This window comes from Epinephelus fuscoguttatus, linkage group LG19, assembly GCF_011397635.1.
Source record: "Epinephelus fuscoguttatus linkage group LG19, E.fuscoguttatus.final_Chr_v1".
Classification (NCBI taxonomy): Eukaryota; Metazoa; Chordata; class Actinopteri; order Perciformes; family Serranidae; genus Epinephelus; species Epinephelus fuscoguttatus.
Window position 1 is genome coordinate 41,104,082 of NC_064770.1, and position 26,660 is coordinate 41,130,741.

Consider the following 26,660-nt stretch of genomic DNA (forward strand, 5'->3'; position numbering starts at 1 on the left):
AAGTAGACAGACAGCGGTGGGCGGGGTTTACACAGTTTTATTGATTTATTCTGTAACGATGATAAAAAGAACATAAAAAACAGCTGTGATGTCAGAGGACGCGCTCGATGACATACAAGGGGGGGTGGGGGGGGCTTGAGGGCAGCAGCAGTCTGTTTCAGCCAATCAGAGAACAAGGAGGACAACTGAGGAGGAGCTTAACTGAAGACCTGTCTGTCAGAATGTTGCCTAGCAACAGTACTCCTCCAGCCAGTGGCAGGGGCGGGGCTTGGCTTGAGCAGGGGATGTGACGGGGGCGGGGTTAAAGGACGTCATCACTCTCAGCCGTGTGGAGCTGCGTGTCATCGGCGTCAGTCATGATGCTGCTGTCCTGACTGTCATCCACCTCCGCAGCTAGACAGATGGAGACAGAGAGACAGGTCAGAGACAAAGAGACAGGTCCGAGACAGAGACAGAGACAGAGTCAGAGACAGAGACAGAAACAGAGAGACAGGTCAGAGTCAGAGAGACAGGTCAGAGACAGAGAGACAGGTCAGAGTCAGAGACAGACAGACAGGTCAGAGACAGAGACAGACAGGTCAGAGACAGAGACATGTCAGAGACAGAGACAGAGAAACAGGTCAGAGACAGAGACAGAGAGACAGGTCAGAGACAGAGAGACAGGCCAGAGACAGAGACAGAGAGACAGATCAGAGACAGGACAGAGTCAGGACAGAGACAGAAACAGAGACAGAGAGACAGGTCAGAGACAAAGAGACAGGTCCGAGACAGAGACAGAGTCAGAGACAGAGACAGAAACAGAGAGACAGGTCAGAGTCAGAGTCAGAGAGACAGGTCAGAGACAGAGAGACAGGTCAGAGACAGAGAGACAGGTCAGAGACAGAGACAGACAGGTCAGAGACAGAGACAGACAGGTCAGAGACAGAAACATGTCAGAGACAGAGAGACAGGCCAGAGACAGAGACAGAGAGACAGGTCAGAGACAGGACAGAGTCAGGACAGAGACAGAAACAGAGACAGAGAGACAGGTCAGAGACAAAGAGACAGGACCGAGACAGAGACAGAGTCAGAGACAGAGACAGAAACAGAGAGACAGGTCAGAGTCAGAGTCAGAGAGACAGGTCAGAGACAGAGAGACAGGTCAGAGACAGAGACAGGTCAGAGACAGAGAGACAGGCCAGAGACAGAGACAGAGAGACAGATCAGAGACAGGACAGAGACAGAAACAGAGACAAAGAGACAGGTCTGAGACAGAGACAGAGTCAGAGACAGAGACAGAAACAGAGAGACAGGTCAGAGTCAGAGAGACAGGTCAGAGACAGAGAGACAGGTCAGAGTCAGAGACAGAGAGACAGGTCAGAGACAGAGACAGACAGGTCAGAGACAGAGACATGTCAGAGACAGAGACAGAGAGACAGGTCAGAGACAGAGACAGGTCAGAGACAGAGAGACAGGCCAGAGACAGAGACAGAGACAGAGAGACAGATCAGAGACAGGACAGAGTCAGGACAGAGACAGAAACAGAGAGACAGGTCAGAGTCAGAGAGACAGGTCAGAGACAGAGAGACAGGTCAGAGACAGAGAGACAGGTCAGAGTCAGAGACAGAGAGACAGGTCAGAGACAGAGACAGACAGGTCAGAGACAGAGACATGTCAGAGACAGAGACAGAGAGACAGGTCAGAGACAGAGACAGGTCAGAGACAGAGACAGGCCAGAGACAGAGAGACAGGCCAGAGACAGAGACAGAGACAGAGAGACAGATCAGAGACAGGACAGAGTCAGGACAGAGACAGAAACAGAGACAGAGAGACAGGTCAGAGACAAAGAGACAGGTCCGAGACAGAGACAGAGTCAGAGACAGAGACAGAAACAGAGAGACAGGTCAGAGTCAGAGTCAGAGAGACAGGTCAGAGACAGAGAGACAGGTCAGAGTCAGAGACAGAGAGACAGGTCAGAGACAGAGACAGACAGGTCAGAGACAGAAACATGTCAGAGACAGAGACAGAGAGACAGGTCAGAGACAGAAACAGAGAGACAGGTCAGAGTCAGAGACAGGTCAGAGACAGAGACAGGTCAGAGACAGAGAGACAGGCCAGAGACAGAGACAGAGAGACAGATCAGAGACAGGACAGAGTCAGGACAGAGACAGAAACAGAGACAGAGAAACAGGCCAGAGACAGAGAGACAGATCAGAGACAGAGAGACAGGTAAGAGACAGAGAGACAGGCCAGAGACAGAGACAGAGAGAGAGATCAGAGACAGGACAGAGTGAGAGACAGAGACAGGTCAGAGACAGAGAGACAGGTTAGAGACAGAGACAGAGACAGGCCAGAGACAGACACAGAGAGACAGATCAGAGACAGGACAGAGTGAGAGACAGAGACAGGTCAGAGACAGAGACAGAGACAGAGAGACAGGCCAGAGACAGACACAGAGAGACAGATCAGAGACAGGTCAGAGACAGAGACAGGCCAGAGACAGAGAGACAGGTCAGGGACAGAGACAGTTGGGGTCAGAGTTAGTTAAATTAATACCTGTCTCCTCTCATCAGAGGCTGATGTGTACCTGTCTCACCTCATCAGAGGCTGGTGTGTACCTGCCTCACCTTACCAGAGGCTGGTGTGTACCTGTCTCACCTTCGTCCTCTGGCAGGTATCTCTTGTCGATGGCTTCTTTGATCTGGTTATTGGCTCCTTTAGGATCCAGATCCATCGCCCAGCTGAAGTTCATCAGAGCCAGGTGAGTCTGACCCAGCTTCTTATACACCTGACAGACAGACAGACAGACAGACAGACAGACAGACAGACAGGGTTACTGTAACCATCGGCACTGAGACAGCTGTTGACCATCAGTAGTTAGAGAGCATCACTAGTTAACCCGTCAGAATCTTTACCCCAACTAGTTAACATGTAATATGTTCTAGTTAACATGTGAGATGAGTTAGTTAACATGTAATATGTTGTAATTAACATGTGAGATGTTCTAGTTAACCTGTTAGATGAACTAGTTAACATGTAATATGTTGTAGTTAACAAGGTAGATGACCTAGCTAACATGTAATATGTTCTAGTTAACATGTGAGATGAACTAGTTAACATGTAATATGTTCTAGTTAACATGTGAGATGAACTAGTTAACATGTAATCTGTTCTAGTTAACATGTTAGATGACCTAGTTAACGTAATATGTTCTAGTTAACATGGTAGATGAACTAGTTAACATATAATATGTTGTAGTTAACATGTTACATGAACTAGTTAACATTTAATATGTTGTAGATAACATGTTAGATGAACTCGTTAACATGTAATATGTTCTAGTTAACATGTGAGATGAACTAGTTAACATGTAATATGTTCTAGTTAAAATGTTAGATGAACTAGTTAAAATGTGAGATGAACTAGTTAACATATAATATGTTCTGGTTAACATGTGAGATGAGCTAGTTAACATGGTAGATTAACTAGTTAACATGTATTATGTTCTAGTTAACATGTAAAATGTTCTAGTTAACATGTAATATGTTCTAGTTAAAATGTGAGATGAACTAGTTAAAATGTGAAATGAACTAGTTAACATGTAATATGTTCTAGTTAACATGTGAGATGAGCTAGTTAACATGGTAGATTAACTAGTCAACATGTATTATGTTCTAGTTAACATGTGAGATGAACTAGTTAACATGTAATACGTTCTAGTTAACATGTTGGATGAACTAATTAACATGTAAAATGTTCTAGTTAAAACGTTAGATGAACTAGTTAAAATGTGAGATGAACTAGTTAACATATAATATGTTCTAGTCAGCATGTGAGATGAACTAGTTAACATATAATATGTTCTAGTCAGCATGTGAGATGAACTAGTTAACATATAATATGCTTTAGTTAACATGTTGGATGAGCTAGTTAACTAGCTGCAGTTCCTCAGGCTAACATGTTAAGTAGAGTGTAAATTACAAGTTACTAACTAAATCCTGAGTCCTGATTGGTTGGTATTATTTGAGAGCCAAAACATTTTTGCTTCTTCTTCATCTGGTGCAACTACTGAACATCTAGAGCGCCAACAGGTAACTAGGTAGGACAAAAAAACGCTCATTGGTGCAACTAGCGAAGATTTTTGACCTGACTAAAGAACTAATACATTAAAAAGAAGACTTTCACTGATGTAACCAGTAAATATTTAGAGCCTCACTAACCAATAAGTGAGGTCAGAAAAGATTTACACTGTTCAATGTTTCAATGTTTACTAATTAACTGATGATGTCATAAATGTTTACTAAAACTGATGATGTCAAACATGTTTACTAATAAACTGATGATATCAAACACGTTTACTAATAAACTGATGTCATATATGTTTACTAAAACTGATGATGTCAAACATGTTTACTAATAAACTGATGATATCAAACACGTTTACTAATAAACTGATGTCATAAATGTTTACTAAAACTGATGATGTCAAACATGTTTACTAATAAACTGATGTCATATATGTTTACTAAAACTGATGATGTCAAACACATTTACTAATAAACTGATGATGTCAAATATGTTTGAGTTCAGTAGCCTGAGATGAGACGTGACTAAAAACCAAAGAGGTGGTAACCTGTCAGGTCAGAGGTCAGCTGATGTCTCCTACCTTTCCTATGAGGAAATAAACCAGAGACTCTTTGGGAACGATCTGTTTCAGCTCCTCCAATTCCTGAAGAGCTGCCTGCAGAGAGACAGACAGAACAGACAGACAGGTCAGACAGACAGAGACAGGTCAGAAACAGACAGTCTAGCTGTATTGATGAGTATTGATTACCTTGTACTTGTCGTTGGCGAACAGTATGGAGGCTCGGTGAAACTTGCAGAGCGGGTTTTTGGGGTCAATCCCGATCGCTCTGTTCAGAGTCTCTAAAGCCGCATCAGACTTCTTTAACGCATGCTGCACCTGCACACACATCAATTATCCATCACTGTTCAATCAATCATCAATCAGTCACTGTTCCATCACTGATCAATCAAGTACAGATCACTAGCATAATGATGCCACGTGCTAACACAGCAGCTGTTGTGGACAGAGGATGCTAGGTGCTAACAGAGCAGCTGTTGTTGATGGAGGATGCTACATGCTAACAGAGCAGCTGTTGTGGACAGAGGATGCTAGGTGCTAACAGAGCAGCTGTATTGGATGGAGGATGCTAGGTGCTAATGGAGCAGCTGTTGTGGATGGAGGATGCTACATGCTAATGGAGTAGCTGTTATGGATGGAGGATGCTACATGCTATCGTACCACTCCGATGTGACACAGCAGCACGGAGCTCTGAGGGTTGATGCTCAGAGCTTTCTTAAAGTGGATTTCTGCCAAGTTGAACTTCTCCTGTTTGTAGTAGATCATGCCCAGACCATACCTGAACACACACAGACAGTTTCACACCAATCAGGACATCAGGGTCATGTAATTTATCGTCAGAGACACTGTATATACGGCTAACTACACTTGTTACTGTGGCTACCATACCATGCGTTGTAGTGTCTGTTGTTGACTCTGATGGCGTTGCGAAAGCAGGCGAGTGCTCTATCCAACTCCTCCGTCAGGACAAACTCATGACCCAACAGAGTGTACGCATAGGCAAAGCTCGGGTCCACCTGAGAGACAGACAGGAGGACAGAGACAGATGGGTCATGGAGAAAGACAGGAGGGCAGAGTCAGACAGGAGGACAGAGACAGACGAATCACAGAGACAGACAGATGGATCACAGAGACAGACAGATGAATCACAGAGACAGACAGATGGATCACAGACACAGACAGGAGGACAGAGACAGATGGGTCACAGAGACAGACAGGAGGACAGAGACAGACGGGTCACAGAGACAGACAGGAGGACAGAGACAGACGAGTCACAGAGACAGACAGGAGGGCAGAGACAGACAGGAGGACAGAGACAGACGGGTCACAGAAACAGACAGGAGGACAGAGACAGATGGGTCACAGAAACAGATGGGGACAGAGACAGACAGGAGGACAGAGACAGACAGGAGGACAGAGACAGACGAGTCACAGAGACAGACAGGAGGGCAGAGACAGACAGGAGGACAGAGACAGATGGGTCACAGAAACAGATGGGGACAGAGACAGACAGGAGGACAGAGACAGACGAGTCACAGAGAGAGACAGGAGGACAGAGACAAACAGGAGGACAGAGACAGACAGGGGGACAGAGACAGACAGGGGGACAGAGACAGACAGGAGGACAGAGAGTGAGACTGGAGGCTCACCTGGATGGCTCTCTGGAAGAACTTGATGGCGATGTCGTGCTCCCTCTGAAGACTGAAACAGTTTCCTGCTACACACCAGGCCTGCAGACAGACAGACAAGTCAGCAGACAGGCAGACAAACAGGTCATCAAAGACACAGACAGACAGGCAGTATACGGACGGTGTGAGGACAGTATGTGGAAAGTGTGAGAACAGTGTGTGGACACAGGGTATATGCAGGAATCCTGAGGTTAATTTCAATACTTTTTTAAGACCTTCCAAAAAAAACCTTAAGACCTCATCCCCACTTCAAGCTGTTGTTAGCAGCAACGCATCTTTAACTTACTAAACAGTTGTAGTTTGCAATTAAATCTATGGAGCACAAACATACAGCAGAACTCAGATAAGATGAGAAGGAATAAAGCTTGAAAGAATAAATTAAACCAAAGGCAGGTTTATTAAAATACACCTTAGGTCATAACAAGTAACACGGCTCTACAGCTCAAAATCAGCTATTCAAGAACGCAACACTAATCATGCCGTCCGTTTACGGTTGTTTTTTTTCCCCCTTTAGCCATATGTAAACTCAAAGAACGAGAAGCAATGTCTGTTGGGCATATAAGATTTCATGTTCCAGTTCCAGTTTGTGTTTTTAATTGATTGATTGTTTTTGGTTGGTTGACAAATAAAGGCCGGCCCCATTAGGCCGAGTAAAGAAGTCATCTGGTCTGATTGTTGCATGAATTGCCTAAAAAAGTTTCACAGTAAATCAGAAAACAGGGATATTATTATTGCCACAGCTTATTTGAAATGGACAAAGGTATTCTTTACTGGTGAGTTAAGGGAGAAAAGCCATCATGTAATTAAAAAAGAAAACATCTCCGACAAGGAAACAGAAAGCCTGACGTGCAATGAATGGAGACCTATTATCCTGCTTGAACACAAACGACTAAATTCTTTAAACGATGTGACTCAAAATAATGATAAAATAGATTTTATTGATGTAAAATGATAAAATGCTGATGGTGACATTTCCACCGAGCCGCTGCGCTCTGAGTCTGGTGTCAGTGACACATGCTGCTCTGAGTCGTGCATCTGTCTGCTTGCGCTGCGGTACGCCGAGGGTTTTAATTTTTAGTGTTAAATCAAAAGTTAAACACTACTTATCAGCAACCAGAAGTGTTTTTTTGTTTCTGAATATTTTTATCTTAATTCTAGAGTTGCAAGAAACTACCTTTTGCCATAAATTGAAAGTTATTAACTTTGTTGGACTTCTTAATTTTCCTACATTTGATTTATCAACTTTTAATACATTTTAAGACCCCGCAGACACCCTGGGACAGTGTGAGAACAGCGTGTGGACAGTGTGAGGACAGCGTGTGGACAGTGTGAGGACAGTGTGAGAACAGCGTGTGGACAGTATGAGGACAGTGTGAGGACAGCGTGAGGACAGCGTGTGGACAGTGTGAGGACAGTGTGTGGACAGTGTGAGAACAGTGTGTGGACAGTATGAGGACAGCGTGTGGACAGTGTGAGAACAGTGTGTGCACAGTATGAGGACAGCGTGTGGACAGTGAGAGAACAGTGTGTGGACAGCGTGAGGACAGTGTGTGGACAGTGAGAGAACAGTGTGTGGACAGCGTGAGGACAGTGTGTGCACAGTGAGAGAACAGTGTGTGGACAGCGTGAGGACAGTGTGTGCACAGTATGAGGACAGAGTGTGGACAGTGTGAGGACAGCGTGTGGACAGTATGAGGACAGTGTGTGGACAGTGTGAGAACAGTGTGTGCACAGTATGAGGACAGTGTGTGGACAGTGTGAGAACAGTGTGTGCACAGTATGAGGACAGCGTGTGGACAGTGAGAGAACAGTGTGTGGACAGCGTGAGGACAGTGTGTGCACAGTGAGAGAACAGTGTGGACAGTGTGAGAACAGCATGAGAACAGTGTGTGCACAGTGAGAGAACAGTGTGTGCACAGTGTGATAACAGTGTGTGGACAGTATGAGGACAGCGTGAGGACAGCGTGAGGACAGTGTGAGAACAGTGTGTGGACAGTGTGAGAACAGTGTGCGGACAGTGTGTGGACAGTGTTTTGAAAGGAATTGGCGATTAACCAAACTGGAAGAATCTCGTTTAATCTGGACAGACAGTCTCAAAACTTATAAGAGGGGCCTCCGCAATGCCAGAGCAAACTATTACTCAGCATTAATAGAAGACAATAAGAACAACCCCAGGTTTCTTTTCAGCACTGTAGCCAGGCTGACTGAGAGTCAAAGCTCTATTGAGCCTTGTATTCCTTTAGCCCTTAGCAGTAATGATTTTATGAGCTTTTTTAATGACAAAATTCTAACTATTAGAGGCAAAATTCATGACCTCCTGTCCTCAGATAGTACCTATCTAACCTCAAACACAGCTGTAAGACCTAATATATATTTAGATTGCTTCTCCCCAATTTCTCTTCAAGAACTGACCGCAGTGATTTCTTAATCTAAATCATCAACGTGTCTCTTAGACCCCATCCCAACTAGGCTACTTAAGGAGGTCTTTCCTTTAGTTAACACTCATATATTAGATATGATCAATATATCCTTATTAACAGGCTATGTACCACAGTCTTTTAAGGTAGCTGTAATTAAACCTCAACTAAAAAAGCCCACCCTGGAGCCAGAGGTGTTAGCCAACTATAGACCAATATCTAATCTTCCCTTTATATCAAAGATCCTTGAGAAAGTAGTCGCAGACCAGCTGTGTGATTTTCTCCAGGATAATAATTTATTTGAGGAATTTCAGTCAGGATTTAGAGTGCATCATAGCACTGAGACAGCACTAGTTAAAATTACAAATGACCTTCTGATTGCTTCTCTGTACTTGTTTTATTAGATCTTAGTGCGGCGTTTGACACAATTGACCATCAAATTCTACTGCAGAGACTGGATCACTTAATTGGCCTAAAAGGTTCTGCACTGAGCTGGTTTAAATCTTATTTATCTGATCATTTTCAGTTTGTTCACGTTCATAATGAATCGTCCTTACGTACCAAAGTTTGTTTTGGAGTTCCACAAGGTTCTGTGCTCGGACCAATCCTATTTACTCTATATATGCTTCCTTTAGGTAACATCATTAAAAATCACTCTATAAATTTCCATTGTTATGCGGATGATACTCAGTTGTATTTATCGATGAAGCCAGAAGAAAGTAATCAATTAACTAAACTCCATAACTGCCTTAAAGACATAAAAACCTGGATGAGCACCAATTTCCTGATGTTAAATTCAGACAAAACTGAAGTTATTGTTCTTGGCCCCAAACAACTCAGAGACTCTTTATCTGATGACATAGTTTCTCTAGATGGCATTGCTCTGGCCTCTAGCACTACCGTAAGAAACCTCGGAGTAACATTTGATCAAGATTTGTCTTTTAATTCTCATTTAAAACAAACCTCACGGACTGCATTTTTTCATTTGCGTAATATTGTGAAAATTAGGCCTATCCTGACCCGAAAAGATGCAGAAAATTTGGTCCACGCTTTTGTTACCTCAAGGCTGGATTACTGTAACTCTCTATTATCAGGTAGCTCTAGTAAGTCCTTAAAAACTCTCCAGCTAATTCAGAATGCAGCAGCACGTGTACTAACAGGAACTAAGAAACAACATCATATTTCTCCTGTTTTAGCTTCTCTGCACTGGCTCCCTGTAAAATCCAGAATTGAATTTAAAATCCTGCTGTTAACTTATAAAGCTCTAAATGGTCAAGCTCCGTCATATCTTAGAGAGCTCATAGTGCCTTATTATCCCAGCAGAACACTGTGCTCTGAGAACGGGAGGCAGACACCGTCTCCACATTTAAGACTAGACTTAAGACTTTCCTCTTTGATAAAGCTTATAGTTAGGGCTGGCTCAGGCTTGCCCTGTACCAGCCCCTAGTTAGGCTGACTTCGGCCTAGTCTGCCGGAAGACCCCCCTATAATACACCGGGCACCTTCTCTCCTTCTCTCTCTCTCTCTCTCTCGTATTCTATTACTGCATCTTGCTAACCTGGCCATTCTGGATGTCAGTAACTCAGCTTCTTCTCCGGAGCCTTTGTGCTCCACTGTCTCTCAGATTAACTCATATCACAGCGGTGCCTGGACAGCGTGACGTGTGTGGTTGTGCTGCTGCCGTGGTCCTGCCAGATGCCTCCTGCTGCTGCTGCCATCATTAGTCATTAGTCATACTTCTACTGTTATTATACACATATGACTATTGTCACACTTGTATACTGCCAGATAGTAATACATACTTTCAACATATTGTACCACAGTAGCCAGAACTATAACTATAATATTATTACTTTCAATAATGTTGTTGTAAGCTACTGTCATTACCTGCATCTCTCTCTCTCTCTCTCTCTCTCTCTCTCTGTCTCATTGTGTCATGTGGATTACTGTTAATTTATCATGCTGATCTGTTCTGTACGACATCTATTGCACGTCTGTCCGTCCTGGAAGAGGGATCCCTCCTCAGTTGCTCTTCCTGAGGTTTCTACCGTTTTTTTTCCCCGTTAAAGGGTTTTTTGGGGAGTTTTTCCTGATCAGCTGTGAGGGTCCTAAGGACAGAGGGATGTCGTATGCTGTAAAGCCCTGTGAGGCAAATTGTGATTTGTGATATTGGGCCTTATAAATAAAATTTAATTGAATTGAAATTGAATTGAACAGTGTGAGGACAGCTTGTGAACAGTTTGTGGACAGTGTGCGGACAGTGTGAGAACAGTGTGTGGACAGTATGAGGACAGCATGTGGACAGTGTGTGGACAGGTGTCGTCCTCACCTCAGGACAGTTCTTGTCCATGTCAGTCAGGTCTTTGGACAGGGCGGACAGGGCGACGTCTTTCTGCAGGTGCCACAGCGTGGTTGAATAAATCTCCATCCCCTCGACTCGGTACGACTCGATCCTGCGAACCTCGCTGAACAGACGCTCCGCCTACGAACACATCACCATGACATCATGACTCACCTGAACGCAGACACCCACAGCAGACCAATTCTGGTCGCTCACTGACTCCCACTGGCACAGGAAGAGTGTTACCTGTGTCAGGTGAGTATAACCTGTGTCAGGTGAGTGTTACCTGTGTCAGGTGAGTGTAATCTGTGTCAGGTGAGTGTTACCTGTGTCAGGTGAGTGTAATCTGTGTCAGGTGTGAGCTACCTGTGTCAGGTGAGTGTAACTTGTGTCAGGTGAGTGTTACCTGTGTCAAGTGAGCGTTAGCTGTGTCAAGTGAGCGTTAGCTGTGTCAAGTGAGCGTTAGCTGTGTCAGGTGTGAGTTACCTGTGTGTACTCGGCCAGTTCAAAGTAAGCCCTGCCGATGTGTGTGAGTACCCAGCCAGTGTTGTAGTGCTGAGGAGGGAGGGAGGTCAGGATGTTGATGGCTTCTCTACAGTTGTATGAGCACAACGCCTGGTAACCACGCCCCAGTTCCCTTAGCAACGCCATCACGCTGTCTGTGCACACAGAGAATGTCCATGTTCCCATATATGTAAACAACTTCCTGTTCTGATTACAGCTGAGAATCACAGAGTGAGGACAGGTTGCCCATGGTAACAACAATTATTATGATCCAGCACACCTGTCACACTACAGGACTCACCTGCAGCAGCTCTCTGGTACTGGGGGATCTTGGTGTCTGGTAGACTCAGACTGGGATCCAGTCTGAGGATGTCCAGACTCTCGTTCAGGTTGCTGCTGTTTGACGTCTTTGCTGATTTACATTTAGTTTTCCTGTTTGGGATCTTTGTAGGAAACTTCATCTTTAACTTCTTACTGTTCTCCTGCAGAGACACAGAGACAGAAACAGAGGACAGAGACACAGATAGAGAAACAGAGACAAAGACAGGGGACAGAGAAACAGAAACAGACAGAGGACAGAGGACAGACACAGAGGACAGAGACATAGGTTAGGCAGCTGTAGGACCGTATCCGTGTGTCAGTACAGTGCTGTAGTCCTGTAGTTTGGTACCTTGGCAGTAGAGCTGGCACTAGTAAACAGTCTGGAACTTCTTCTGGGCTGAACGTTGGGAGGACCAGACATACTGGGACTTAGGACCTGAGGGGACCCACTAAGGGACAGACAGATAGACAGACAGACAGGTCAACAGACAGTTTGTAGGTTCTGTCAGTTGTTACAAGGCTGAATCTCAGGTGGAACCAAAGTTCATGAGCACAAGTTCCACCAGTGAACTACACCGTTAATAGCATATGCTAAGTTAGCACTACAAGCTAATGTTAGCACTATAAGCTGATTGGCTGTGAGTCAACCACACTGTGATGATATCAAATAAGAGGCAGAGCTGCAAGACCAGCAGCAGGTTCCAAATAAGCTTAGCATCCAACACACACCCAAAATGCTAACACACACCCAACATGCTAACACACATCGAACATGCTGACACACATCGAACATGCTGACACACATCCGACACACTAACACACATCCAACATGCTAACACACACCCAACATGCTAACACACATCCAACAGGCTAACACACATCGAACATGCTGACACACATCCGACACGCTGACACACACCCGACATGCTAACACACATCCAACATCCTAACACACATCCAACACGCTAACACACATCCAACATCCTAACACACATCCAACACGCTAACACACACGTAACACCATCCAGCTGTGCTGATCACCAGGACAAAAAAAACATGCCACAGTCCAATTGTTCGTCCCCGCTGCTGTTACACAGCCTTCAGACAGGTACAGTCACCTGGTGTGAGGAGCAGAGGTCTGTGATTGGTTGAAGGGGATGGGGAGGACATCTCTGCTGTTACCACTCTGACTGAAGACAGACTTTGACTGACTGATCCTGGAGACAGACTGAAAGACAGACAAGTGAGACAGGTGAGGAGAGTCAGCAGGTCAGCAGGGGATGTGGCTTCCCTACAGGATATACAATACAATGAGTCTTCAGAATAAAAGTCCGGTGGAGCTCTCATTTTGAAACTCAGACACATGGAGTTCTTCCTGTGTGTGTAGTATGAGTGTGTATCCTGACTGTGTAGTACGAGTGTGTACCTTCTTGCTGGGAGCTGTAGACTGTGTTTCCATAGTAGCTGAATAGTTCTGTAGATATGTGGGGTCTCCAGGGCTGGGCTCCAGGGGCAGGATACCAAAACTACACAAACACAAACAAACAGGAAATGTCAGGTGTGATGGTGATGTGAAGGTTTCCATAGAAACACTTCAGACTGAAGAAACTGTGGACCGTGTCCTTAAGACACTTGTACAGGTAAGCTAACACACAGGTATCCTAACACACAGGTAAGCTAACACACAGGTGGACTTACACACAGGTAAGCTAACACAGAGGTGGACTTACACACAGGTAAGCTAACGCACTAAACTGAATCAGCTCTGTGAGAAACGTTTGATGTTTTCATGTTGTGTTCAAGACGTTAACCTCCACAGGTGAATATCACTTTAGGACGCAGGAACACAAAGTGCTAACATGCTAACATGTCTCCAGGTTCTCAGACGCATTCCCTCATCACTCTATTAAAGGTGAATGTTTGTAAGACACAAGTGTCATGTGAGCTTAACCTGTACAGGTATAGTTAAATAACTCACCTGGGCGTCAGCGGGCTGAGTGCTGCAGGTCCACCAAGTAAACTCCGCCCACTTTTGGGCTTGTTCTGTTTAGCCAATAAGGTGCCAGCTGACGCCATGGAAACTGTGTTACCCAACAGGGAGCCGGTCTCCGGGGAGATGAGGGAGGAGTCGATGTAAGAAACCGACAAATCAGACGTCAGTTTTCCATTAGAAGATTCTAGATTCAGACGATTCAACTCCTGTAGAGGAGAAACATATTTCAATCTGATTATCAGACTACATTCACCTCGGTAAACTCAAACACTGACTGAGGTGATGATGTCACATAGTGACAGGAAGAAGGGCTCCCGTCTGTATCACAGACTGAGTGTTTATTTACACAGATCAATAAAGTTGATCAGTTTGAATGTTGAATATCTGTAGACTCTGGGCTCAGACAGAGTTACAGATTATTATTATCTGGTTTGACGAAGCATTCAGACTGATGACGATATAACCTGATCCCTGATTTTAGATCAGACTAAAGTAATCTGAATAACCCATTAGATGACTTCACTGAAACCATGGTAGCCATATCCCTTTTGTTAGCCCATCTGTAAGCTGTTTACAGGAATACAACCATGAAGTAATCTGATTACCAAACCACCATTACATGATGACGTGTTCAGAGAGGATGAGAGGTGCGTTTGTATTACGTACCAGTGTGTCCTGGGGCGTCTCCATAAGGGCGGTGTCTAGACGGTTGGAGGGATTCTGGGCGGGGCTAATTGATGGAGGGGGCGGGGCTATAGAGGAGTTCTGTAGAGAGGACAACCTAAAGACCTGATCTGGATCTGGTTTCTCACCTGGAACACAGACCACGATGAATACAAGTCAGTGACATCATCATGTGATGACGTTTGTAAGTGTCACCTGGTCAGGTGTGTGTGTATATGTGTGTGTGTGTGTGTGTGTGTGTGTGTGTTACCTAGGTGACAGAGGTTCTGAAAAGGCGACCACAGGAATGGGTTGAGAGTTAAACTTCTCTGGAAACACTCTGCACCCTTAGCAACACGATCTGTCTTACTGCTCCAACAGACAGACAGACAAGGACACAGACAGACAGAGGGACAGAGAGACAGCGAAACAGAGAGTCAGGTAAATAATCAGCGTGTCCATCACAGTGAACTGGTTGAACTGGTCAGTCTGTGTTTGACACCAGTATCAGACTGATTATTACCAGTAGATGTGTCCCAGTAAAGACAGTGTGAAGGAGGCGGAGTCTCCAAACTCTGTGATGATGTCATCCTGACTCTTCTGTTTGTTCAGCACTCCACCAATCAGAACCTGCTCTCCTTCAGCCAGCCTGAGAGACACAGAGACAGACAGACAGGTGGAGACGGCGACAGACAAACAAGTGAAGACAGAGACAAATGGAGACAGAAACAGGTAGAGACAGGTGGAAACAGAGAGACACAGGTGAACACAGAGAGACACGGGTGGACAGAGGCAGACAGGTGAAGAGACAGAGGCAGGTACAGTAAGAAGTTTATGTAACTACTACATATAACTACATCTGTCCCCTACCTCTATACAGCTACACCTGCCCCCTGCCTATATCAAAACCTGTCTCCTACCTTTACATAACTACACCTGTCCCCTACCTTTATATAACTACACCTGTCCCCTACCTTTACATAACTACATCTGTCTCCTACCTTTATAACTACACCTGTTCCCTACCTTTACATAACTACACCTGTCCCCTACCTTTACATAACTACATCTGTCTCCTACCTTTACATAACTACATCTGTCTCCTACCTTTATATACCTAAACCTATCCCCTACCTTTATATAACTACATCTGTCCCCTACATTTATATAACCACACCTGTCCCTTGCGTTTATATAACTAACCCTGTCCCCTACCTTTATATAAACTACACCTGTCCCCTACGTTTATATAACTAAACCTGTCCCCTACCTTTATATAACTACATCTGTCCCCTGCCTTTATAGAACTAAACCTGTCCCCTACCTTTATATAACCACACCTGTCCCCTACCTTTATATAACTACATCTGTTCTCTACCTTTATATAACTACATCTGTTCCCTACCTTTATATAACCACACCTCTCCCCTACCTTTATATAACCACACCTGTCCCCTACCGTTATATAACTACATCTATCCCCTACCTTTATCAATCAGGTGTCTTCATACACTAATAGCACCTGCATTAATTCTGTGTGTGTGTGTGTGTGTGTGTGTGTGTGTGTGTGTCTGTCTGTATCTGTGTGTCTGTGTCTGTGTCTGTGTGTGTGGTGGGTGTGTGTGTGTGCTCTTACTTGCTGAGTTCGACGCAGCACTTTGCCAACAGGAATCGAACCTGCGGCGTGGAGCAGCTGTGAGCCTTCAGCAGCCGGTAAGCTTTATAGGGTTTCCCCGAGCGGTAGTAACATGTAGCCAACAGGTAGAGGGCCTCCTCTGACCTCACTGAGAGACAGACCGGTGGACAGAGACAAACAGCTGTTCAGACGGACAGACAGACAGATGGACAGACAGACAGGTGTTCAGAGAGTCACACAGGTGTTACCTTCAGCGTATAGTCTCTCTGCCAGGAAAACAGCGTCCAGGAAGGCGTAGTGGTTCAGAGCCTGCCACACTGCAGCCTGAGGGGACAAAGACAGAAACAGACAGGGACAGAGAGAGACAGTTTAATGTCCTTGCGTTTGACACACATGTCGGTACTTGGCGGCACAGGTTAAAAGGGAGGGGCCACATGTAGGTACCTGGCGGCACAGGTTAAAGGGGAGGGGCCACATGTAGGTACCTGGCGGCACAAGTTAAAAGGGAGGGGCCACATGTAGGTACCTGACGGCACAGGGTAAAGACTTTTCACATCAGCAGGGTGTCAAGGGACTATATTCAACAGTGTTTTCCATTAATTAACGAAACTATGGCGGCCCGCCATAGTTTAATTTGACCTGCCATAGTTTCTAAATAAAAGATTTAGGCTGCCAAAAGTACTGACTTCTCATGATATAAATAATATCTCGAACGCCGTAGAGTTTTGTGCCGATGTGCTCTGGCTGTCAGATCCAGCGCTCGACAGTGCGAGCGTTTCACTTGACTAAAAATACATGTGTGCAAACTGTAAAAAATATTTAGGGGCACATGCGCGCATAAAAAAAAAAAAAAAAAAAAATCAGCCGAAGCAGCCTATATTTTTGTCAATAAAAATATATGATAATCTAACCGCAAATGTTGGAGGAACAATGAATATAAGTCCCGCTGTCGGTAACGTGGAAATAAGTCAAAGGCCTCTAGTTTCCCGGCGCAGCACAGGGTGGCAAATCCCGCGCAGAGCTAGTTTCGAGCAGCGCAACCCGCTGAGTTTGGTAGTTTGGCAGACTGAGGTGCGCTGAGATGGGTGTGGCGGCGCGGCAGGGGGAGTTGTTGACAGATCCAGCTTGGCGCAGTGACAGTTTTGTGCCAAAAGGCTTCGCCGAAGGTGCACTAAAATTTCGCCATCTGAAACCAGGTCTACTGTCAGCGCAAGGGGAGCGCAGCCAAAATTGTTGACTGGCGGACAGTGCACACACGTCACCAAAACCTCACAGGCAGGTTTCCAGAATATCAGGCACATTAACAATGCAATAAATACCCACAAAACCACTATTCAGCGCAACTATCTGCAATCAGCACATAAATGTATCTCTATATCGACTGTCCCGTCACATGTGATGTCAGATCAAAGGGGATTGGCACCATTTGGCACGTTTGGCACGCGTAATGGAAACCCAACCTGATTTGATTAAACAGCTGCAAACTAATGAGTTCACATCCCTCTTGGCCAACCACAAACAGCCACAGCATCAGATAGGGAGTATATATTCAGCATCTGTCATCTTAGAAAAGTCAAAAGAAAAGAAACAGAGTGAGACTGCGAGAGAGAAAGAGAGAGCGCGCACGAGAGAAACGCATCATTGATTTACAATTGTGGTGACCTCCTCCCAGGCTACCTTTGCATCATCAGCCCGTGGAGGTCTGCTCGCAGTTCCGTATATTCGGACACTGCGAGCTTGGACCTCCCGGACCAAAACATCAGTTTCCTCCTGGGAGAAGTTTGGCCATCTGACACTGCTGCTCTCTTCTGCCATGGCGACTTGAGTAAACTCTCATTACGCCTTCGAGCGGCGCATTTAAGGGCGAGGAGAGGGGCTCATTTGATTGGTGTGATGTGTGTAAAACCCACTCCACGCCTTCTCTCCTCCCTCTTTCCGACTTGCACAGGTAGGAGGGACGGAGGTGGGACAGATGAGTAGCTGCGCCAGCGCGCACGGTGTGCCAAACTTGCAAAAGCCGCCTGGCCACACCCAGTTGGCGAAGCACAGGTGCGCTGCGCCCCCACCTCACCCGGTCTGCGAAACTAGAGCCTAAAGTGTGGAGAAGAGGGACCGGGAAAAGCGGTGGACCTCCGGGAAAGCCTGCTCCGTTCTCCCCGCAGTTAGGGACCGTTCGCCACGGTACTGCTGCTGGGCAGGGTGGAAATAAGTCCTGCAGAGTTACAGAGGACCTGGAGAATGTTTGAGGGTAGTAATAACATTATATAAGATAATCATATTGCAAAGTTAATATAAGATAATAACATTTAAGACAAAATTAAATTGCAATACTTTTTCAAAACTTGATGATTTTACCCCCCTAGTTTCCCAAAATCCTGTGGGAAAACACTGTTCAACTTACCTTGCATTGTAACATGCATTATGACAACTTAATAAGGTTTATGTTTGTTTATAAATGATTTGGAGGGGCCTACAAGTGTTTTGTTTAGTTTGTCTCAGAAGCTTCACAGGGACTCTGCAGCTCCGCTAACGGCCGATTTCCACCAGATGCGTTGGTTGCGTCTTCGCTCCGGCACGGCAGCGGAGCCGATAGGATTCAATTCTAGTCATTGTGCGTGTTTCCACCGGCTGCAGCTGTGCTGCGTTCTGGCTCCGTCACAGCTGCGGCGCTCCGGAGCCCTCCGCAACAGAACAAAATACACAGTGTTCACGCGGATCATATTTCCCTGCACTACACCTTAAAAACGACATAATGGGCAGAGGCAGGCCTGAAGTCAACAGGTCAGAGGCTTTCAGACGTCATTTCACCCCGTTAACACCATAGACGAGAACATATTAATCACGGCAGCACACCGAGATGTCTTCCGGCGGAGCTGCACCGCTCCGCACGGCAAACGCAGCCGGTGGGTATTGACGGACGGCAGAGCAGGCAGCGGATAACCAGCACTGCCGTTCCGCAACGGACACGCATCCAGTGGAAATCCGGCGTCAGCTGTCTGCTGCTACTGCGAGAGATCAGCTTTCATTGGGGGTGGGGAAAAGTACGAGGGAGTCAGCAGTCATTCAATTTGTTGCCCTAACCAAAGATACTGGATTACTACTGTACTATACAGTATATACTCTACTGTACTATTACGACTATTATTACTGGTTTATCCACCGTCTTTGCCCTAAAATCTTGGTGTCCTCCTTCATTTCTCTCTCTGTGGCAGGTAACGGTCCACAAACCTCACCGCACTTTAGGGACTGTTCTTTACTTATGAAGGGACTGTTCTTTACTTGTCAGGGGAGGAGGGTGGCTGATTGATTTTTATTTTATTTATTTCATTTATTTTGATCCTCCCTATGTTAATCACTTATTGATGCGGTTTTTGAAGTATGAATAAGTCAATAAGTAATTTATTCCATTGAAATATCATTGATGTATTATAGAAAAGTTATTGATCTTTTTAGAAATGACAAAAGGCACATCTGCCTCATTTTCGCTGTGGTATCCTGATACTACTCAGAACAGTGATATTTTCACTGGTACCGTACTGTGGGTCCCAATTTTGGTACTGTGACAGCACTAATCTGGAGAGGGTTCATCTGCAAAAACTAATGAAAAATTAAACAACGGTATTCGGTAGGGATGGGAATCTCTCTGTGATAGACGATTCAATATGTATCTAGATACATGGGTTACGATACGATTCAAAAACGATATATTTTTAATACAGAACGATTCGATACAGTGTAGGAACGTTATGATTCGATACAATTCTATGGTTAACATTTGTTGATGTAGACATTAATCATATATTATAAAATAAAGAAGGCAATTCTGTAAAAGTGACATTCTTACAGTATTTTCAAATTTGTAAAAGACCACATTCCCAAGCATTGATGCTGTATGGCACTTGCAAAAATAAAATAAAAAGACAAATAACAACAAAATCACACATTGTCTGTGTTTTTGTATGTATCTTATATGGACTTGAGTCTTTAATAAAGTTTATCATAACGCTGTACAATACAAACATAAAGCAGAATAAAATAATAACATGCAATGTAGGGGCAGAATCTGACATTTCCTGTTATTAGTTGATATCATGTGATGACTAGCAGCTTATCACTGACAGCATGTTCGATATATCAGTTCGGTTAGATATTTGGCTTTAAATCAAACCAGCACAAGCCTAATGCTGTGTTCCCACCAAATGCGAATTCGCAAATTCGTGCGTCAAGATTACATACAAAGTCAATGCAAAGACGCGATTAGACGCGAAATCGTGCCGGGCGGCGAAATTCGCGTCCAATGTCTCATCGCTCGAGTTGAAAATATTGAACTTTTGAGGCGAATTCGCGTGACGCTATGCCGCGAAAGCCAATCAGCGTTGAGATTCTCCCGACATCACTGGCGTGTCAACAACGTCCAGTTGTTGACACAGCAATAAACTGCTACTCACCGGAGACAGATGGGCAGACGCTCCGCAGCTGAAATGGAGCAGCCTGTAGTTGGTGTCCTGCCGGGAGATCCTGGCACCAAACCTCGCCAACAAGTCCTCAAACTCGGCCCCAGTCAGCCTGAAGTAACGTTACCGCTGAAAGCGGCTATCATCCAGACGGAGTTCCTGGAGGAGGTGGTGAAACTCGCTGAGCTGGATGCGCTTCTGCAGGATAGGGTGAACCCAAAAACGACGGCGTTTGGCCCTCCGACGCATTTCGGACATCCAGAGCAGGTACAAAGCAGCGATGGTGGTTATCTCAGCCATGGTCGTCAGTGGCTACCCGGAGCTACATGATACGACATGTCCACAGAGACCGCAACAAAAAGGAGCAGGCTTGGGTGAAAGATGCCAAGGAGACTGGTCTACTTGGTAAGTTCTGCAAATATGTGTCTTTAATTAGTTTGCAGAATGGTTGTACTATGAACGTTAGCACTAGCTTAACTCCAGTTAGCACAGCCGGCTTCCCCGCTACTCGCGCAAATGACGCAATAACGTGAATTAACAAAATGGTCAGGGGCGTCCAAACTCGGGCGTTACGGACGGCGCGTTACGAGCGATTAAATCGCGTTCATCACGTTTGGTGGGAACACAGCATAATACGAGCGCCGTGGTTTACCTTTAGAGCTGGTCTTCTGTCAGACGCTATGTTTCTTTTTAACCCTGTCCTTCACTCTCACATCTGACTGATTCTATAAACCCCACCTCCTCAACCTGAGACAGGTGTCAGCTGACCGCAGCTAGATCATCAGGGAGCTGAAGGTGTCTGACTAATGATAACGAGCTGCAGTCTGTGGTCAAGAGTCCTGAGGACAGATCAGAGGACAGAGGACAGAGGACAGATCAGAGGACAGAGGACAGATCAGAGTCCTGAGGACAGAGGACAGATCAGAGTCCTGAGGACAGATCAGAGCCCTGTCCAGAGGGGACGTCTCCTGTCTCATGTCCACTGTTTGTTTACATGATGAGACGGACAAACAGACTGAAGACACAATGTGGACAGACAGGTGATGTCACCTGACAGTGACTGACTCAATTCAGCAGAGCGTCCCAATATCAGATCAACAGTCAGACATCAAGTATTGATCTGTGATTATACAGATCAATAATTTACTGACACACTTTATTACTGAACTATTATTATAGAGTCAATGACGTCTTCTGTCCACTAGATGGAGCTGTTGTTACTGGTTTATCTGAGCTGTTGTTACTGGTTTATCTGAGCTGTTGTTACTGGTTTATCTGAGCTGTTGTTGCTGGTTTATCTGAGCTGTTGTTGCTGGTTTACCTGAGCTGTTGTTGCTGGTTTATCTGAGCTGTTATTACTGGTTTGTCTGAGCTGTTTTTACTGGTTTATCTGGTCTTTTGTTACTGGTTTATTTGGGCTGGTGTAACTGGTTTATCTGAGCTGTTATCATTGGTTTATCTGAGATGTTGTTACTGGTTTATCTGAGCTGTTGTCATTGGTTTATCTGAGCTGTTGTTACTGGTTTATCTGGTCTGATGTTACTGGTTTATCTGGTCTGATGTTACTGGTTTATCTGGGCTGTTCTTACTGGTTTATATGGGCTGTTCTTACTGGTTTATCAGGTCTGTTGTTACTGGTTTATCTGGTCTTTTGTTACTGGTTTATCTGAGCTGTTGTTACTGGTTTATCTGGACTGATGTTACTGGTTTATTTGGGCTGTTCTTACTGGTTTATCTGGTCTGATGTTACTGGTTTATCTGGTCAGTTGTTACTGGTTTATCTGAGCTGTTGTCACTGGTTTATCTGGTCAGTTGTTACTGGTTTATCTGGTCTGATGTTACTGGTTTATCTGAGCTGTTGTTAATGGTTTATCTGGACTGATGTTACTGGTTTATCTGAGCTGTTGTTACTGGTTTATCTGGGCTGTTGTTACTGGTTTATCTGAGCTGTTGTTACTGGTTTATCTGGGCTGTTGTTACTGGTTTATCTGGTCTGATGTTACTGGTTTATCTGGACTGTTGTTACTGGTTTATCTGGGCTGATGTTACTGGTTAATCTGGTCAGTTGTTACTGGTTTACCTGAGCTGTTGTTACTGGTTTATCTGGTCTGTTGTTACTGGTTTATCTGAGCTGTTGTTGCTGGTTTATCTGGTCAGTTGTTACTGGTTTATCTGGTCTGTTGTTACTGGTTTATCTGAGCTGTTGTCACTGGTTTATCTGGTCTGTTGTTACTGGTTTATCTGGGATGATGTTACTAGTTTATCTGGACTGATATTACTGGTTTATCTGGTCTGTTGTTACTGGTTTATCTGGGATGACGGTACTAGTTTATCTGGGCTGATGTTACTGGTTTATCTGGTCTGTTGTTACTGGTTTATCTGGGCTGATGTTACTTGTTTATCTGGTCTGTTACTGGTTTATCTGGGCTGTTGTTACTGGTTTATCTGGGATGATGTTACTGGTTTATGTTGTTTGTTTTACAGGTTGATCTGGGCTCACATTGCTAGTTGATCTGGTCTGTTGTTACTGGCTTTATTGGACTGACTGTGGCTGACATGGCAGCAAACCAGCTGATTCCTAACGTAGTTGATGTTAACCGGCAGCTAGCTGCTGTGAGTTAGCGTTAGCATCAAGAGGCTAACCAGTTGTTGGTTAACTTTAGTCTGTCTGCTGCGGCTGATCTGAAGTCAGACTCGTTACAACCGGAACACATTAACATTAAAGCCGTTTATGTTCACTTCTGAACTTTAGAGGAGACTCTGCTCACTGAAGCCGCTCAGCTAAACCTTAGCCTCGGTGTTAGCCGGCTAACGCTACTCCACTGTTAGCATTCTAGCATTAGCGAAGCTAATAATACAAATCTCCATTTGAAATCTCAGTGATTATTGTGTCCCTGTTTGTCAGAGAAAACACATACAGCTCTCTAGCAGACCTTTAACCCGTCAGCAAGGTCATGTGATAGATTCAGAAGACATACTGTGTTTGGTTCGTTATAAACTTTACCAAGTGTTTGCGCTGCTGTTGCTGCCGCCCTCAGTCAGAGCCGAGGACACCAACATACAACTTTCATCTTTTATAATCTCACTAAAACACAAGTTGTGTTTTACTTCTCAGCCGAAGCGACGAGCGGCGCCAAACAAATCACAAACAGTAACAGAAATGATTGTACTCGGTTTACTTTGTAACTGACGCCAACGGAAACATTAAACTGGCATATTTTTTAAAAAGGGTCTGGTGTGACCTAATCTGCTTGAACTGAGACCCAGCTGACGTTAGCAAACGAACTAACCTGATGTTAAAGTCTGGGACCACACGGCCCCTGGCAGACCAAACCTCACTGTAATCATCGACATTTTAAACACCGTGAAAACCTTCCGTGCTGCTAGCGGCGCTCTGCGGGGCCTGTGGCGGGGAGACAGCTCTCACACCGTGGACCCGAGCAGCCGCTGAGGCCGGGACGGAGCAGGCAGCACGGGCTTGACAAATACTCGGCTCTCCGCTCGTGACAACGACGTAAAGGTGTGATTTTACCTGGACAGGTTCCTGCAGCACCGTCATTCCGCTTCCACACTCCGTCTGCCTGCTCTTTTCTCTCGGCTCTTTCTTTACAGGAGTCTCCAGGAGGAGCTGCGGCCGAACATTTGAACACACCGACCGTTACCAGCCGAACACAGCCGAAGAATGCCGAGGCGGAGATGGACGACTGTCTGTCAACGGAAAAAGACGAAGTAGCTGATGCGCCTACTGCTGGTGACATCGTGTTTAGTTTCAAAATGCTTCACAGATTTTACCCAACTAATCTTTATCTGCAAAGACTCAAAAAAGACATTGATGTGAGCTGTGCCTTTTGTGGATTTTCTAATGAAACCCTTGTTCATTTATTCTGGTCTTGCCCGCACTCTCAACAGCTGTGGAGAAAACTGTCACGTTACATCATTGACCATGTCTATCACCACTTGACTTTATGCTGGAAGAATGTACTGTTTGGATACATTGAATTTGACAAGAATCTTATCTCTAAATTTTATGTAATTAATTTGCTTATTATTATAACTAAATTTTATATTCACAGGTCTAAATTCTCAAACAAGATGCCAAATTTTTTAGAGTTGTCTGCATATATCAAACAGTACATTTCTTCAATTTCTGACTGTACGAACAAGAAAGCAATTAAAACCTGTAATTTTTTCAAGCTTTACAAAATATTTACTTAGATATTCCTTTTATTTCTATCTCATTTTTCCTTTAATATTATCCCCCCTGGCGTATTTATAACACTGAACTGTCTGTTGTCCAAGTTGTATACACTAACATTTGTCATACACACACACTGTTGTGTATACTTGTATTTGCACTATGTTCAATAAAGCATTAAAAAAAAAAAAAAAAGACATCGTGTTTAGTCGCCTGCTGGTGACGTCACAGATGATTTTATTAAACGAAAACCGGACTGTTGAGGGACTGTTCGTTACTTGTGAGGAGAGGGAGAGGTGGAGCTAAAGGGTGGAGGCATGTCAAATAATTTGTTAAGCACTGGAATTGTTTTAGAGGAGGAGCATACAGATTTAAGTGTTTGTATTTGTTTTTTATATTCTACTACAGATTTTTAAATAAAACATTGAGGGTTTTCTTTAAGTCACCAGAATGACTTCATCTATCAGCCAGAAACTGTAAACACAGGAATTTCTGAATTTCTGACAGTCCTTGAACACATCACATGCAACAAACGCTTCTGTCAGAAAAGCAAACACAAACACACACAAACACACACACACACACACACACACAAAACCAAATCTGACCTTAAAACAGTGACATGGCATAAAAATCATTTCATCTTACGTTGCTTATAAAGTATGACCAATCACATCAGAGACTTTTTTAAACTTTTAACTTTCAAACATCAAAGTTTTGAAAAATGTATTGTTTTTTTATTTAATTTGCTGATTAATCTTTGGAGACGTTGGCAGTGAACTACAGAGTCCCTAAAGGGACATGGGGGAGAGAAACATAGATGGATGTAAAATATCTGTAATGAATCAATAAGAGAAGTGATTTGTCCCCAGTACGAGGACATTGTGAACACATTCACTGAGACATTTGTAGGGACAATTCTGTCCTCCCAAGACATTGGTAAGGACATGTCCCTATTGTCCACATGAAGACCTACACTCTCACAATCCATCAGTCATTTAAAACAATCAGTGACTAGGGCGTCGGTGGCATAGTGATAGAGCAGGTGCCCCATGTACAAGGCTGTTGTCGCAGGTTCAAATCCAGACTGTGGCTCTTTGCTGCATGTCATCCCCCCCCTCTCTCCCCCTTTCACACTTACCTGTCCTGTCCATTAAAGGCAAAATGGCCAAAAAAAAAATCTTTAAAAAAACAACAACAAAAAAACCAATCATTGACTAAAACATGACTCTGCTGTCACGTTTGTTTCAGACATCAGAGGGAATGTTCCCTCAGACATCAGGAGGAACTGTTCCCTCAGACATCAGGAGGAACTGTTCCCTCAGACATCAGGAAGATTGTTCCCACAGACATCAGTAGGATCTGTTCCCTCAGACATCAGGGGGAACTGTTCCCTCAGACATCAGGAGCAACTGTTCCCTCAGACATCAGGGCGAATGTTCCCACAGACATCAGTAGGATCTGTTCCCTCAGACATCAGTAGGAACTGTTCCCTCAGACATCAGGAGGAACTATTCCCTCAGACACCAGAAGGAACTGTTCCCTCAGACATCAAGGGGAACTGTTCCCACAGATATCAGGAGGATCTGTTCCCTCAGACACCAGGAGGAACTGTTCCCTCAGACATCAGGAGGAACTGTTCCCACAGACATCAAGGGGAACTGTTCCCACAGATATCAGGAGGATCTGTTCCCTCAGACACCAGGAGGAACTGTTCCCTCAGACATCAGGAGGAACTGTTTCCACAGATATTAGAGGAACTGTTCCCACAGACATCAGGAGGAACTGTTCCCTCAGACATCAGGAGGAACTGTTCCCACAGAT

General features: G+C 44.7%; 2 protein-coding genes across 17 annotated transcripts; one reads left to right on the forward strand and one right to left on the reverse strand.

The window, feature by feature from the left end:
- On the reverse strand, positions 1-24,328 carry cdc27 (cell division cycle 27). Of its 2 annotated transcripts, none has more exons than XM_049560895.1 (20): positions 24,174-24,328; positions 16,436-16,511; positions 16,188-16,335; positions 15,075-15,200; positions 14,823-14,920; positions 14,555-14,700; positions 13,874-14,094; positions 13,322-13,421; positions 13,014-13,123; positions 12,245-12,344; positions 11,876-12,056; positions 11,557-11,729; positions 11,059-11,211; positions 6,274-6,354; positions 5,513-5,640; positions 5,285-5,402; positions 4,814-4,942; positions 4,646-4,720; positions 2,638-2,767; positions 1-393 (listed from the first exon to the last, which is right to left on the reverse strand). In XM_049560895.1, the coding sequence occupies exons 1-20, from the start codon at positions 24,198-24,200 to the stop codon at positions 302-304; spliced, it is 2,412 nt and encodes an 803-aa protein (XP_049416852.1). In that variant the 5' UTR covers positions 24,201-24,328; the 3' UTR covers positions 1-301. The 2 variants fall into 2 exon arrangements, with proteins under 2 accessions (XP_049416852.1, XP_049416850.1); XM_049560893.1 differs by having other exon boundaries at positions 2,629-2,767.
- Positions 324-2,622, forward strand: LOC125879221 (octapeptide-repeat protein T2-like). Of its 15 annotated transcripts, none has more exons than XM_049560954.1 (4): positions 337-442; positions 777-815; positions 1,293-1,435; positions 1,670-2,622. In XM_049560954.1, exons 1-4 carry the CDS (start codon positions 402-404, stop codon positions 2,308-2,310), a joined length of 864 nt encoding a protein of 287 aa, XP_049416911.1. In that variant the 5' UTR covers positions 337-401; the 3' UTR covers positions 2,311-2,622. The 15 variants fall into 15 exon arrangements, 13 of the variants coding, with proteins under 13 accessions (XP_049416913.1, XP_049416911.1, XP_049416912.1 ...); XM_049560955.1 differs by lacking the exon at positions 777-815 and adding an exon at positions 1,064-1,102; XM_049560949.1 differs by having other exon boundaries at positions 388-493; positions 532-872; positions 1,419-1,589; positions 1,762-2,622.
- Positions 24,329-26,660: the final 2,332 nt, after the last annotated feature.

Coding starts and splice junctions, on each gene's coding strand:
- LOC125879221 (XM_049560943.1), top strand. CDS start 402: ATGGAGACAGAGAGACAGGTCAGAGACAAAGAGACAGGTCCGAGACAG. Junction 816..1,292: donor AAACAGAGAGACAGGTCAGA/GTCAGAGTCAGA, acceptor ACAGAGAGACAG/GTCAGAGTCAGAGAGACAGG. Junction 1,590..1,761: donor GGTCAGAGACAGAGAGACAG/GTCAGAGTCAGA, acceptor ACAGAGAGACAG/ATCAGAGACAGGACAGAGTC.
- cdc27 (XM_049560893.1), bottom strand. CDS start 24,200: ATGACGGTGCTGCAGGAACCTGTCCAG. Junction 12,345..13,013: donor ACCTCTGCTCCTCACACCAG/GTGACTGTACCT, acceptor TCTGTCCCTTAG/TGGGTCCCCTCAGGTCCTAA. Junction 394..2,628: donor AGAGGACGAAGGTGAGACAG/GTACACACCAGC, acceptor CCATCTGTCTAG/CTGCGGAGGTGGATGACAGT.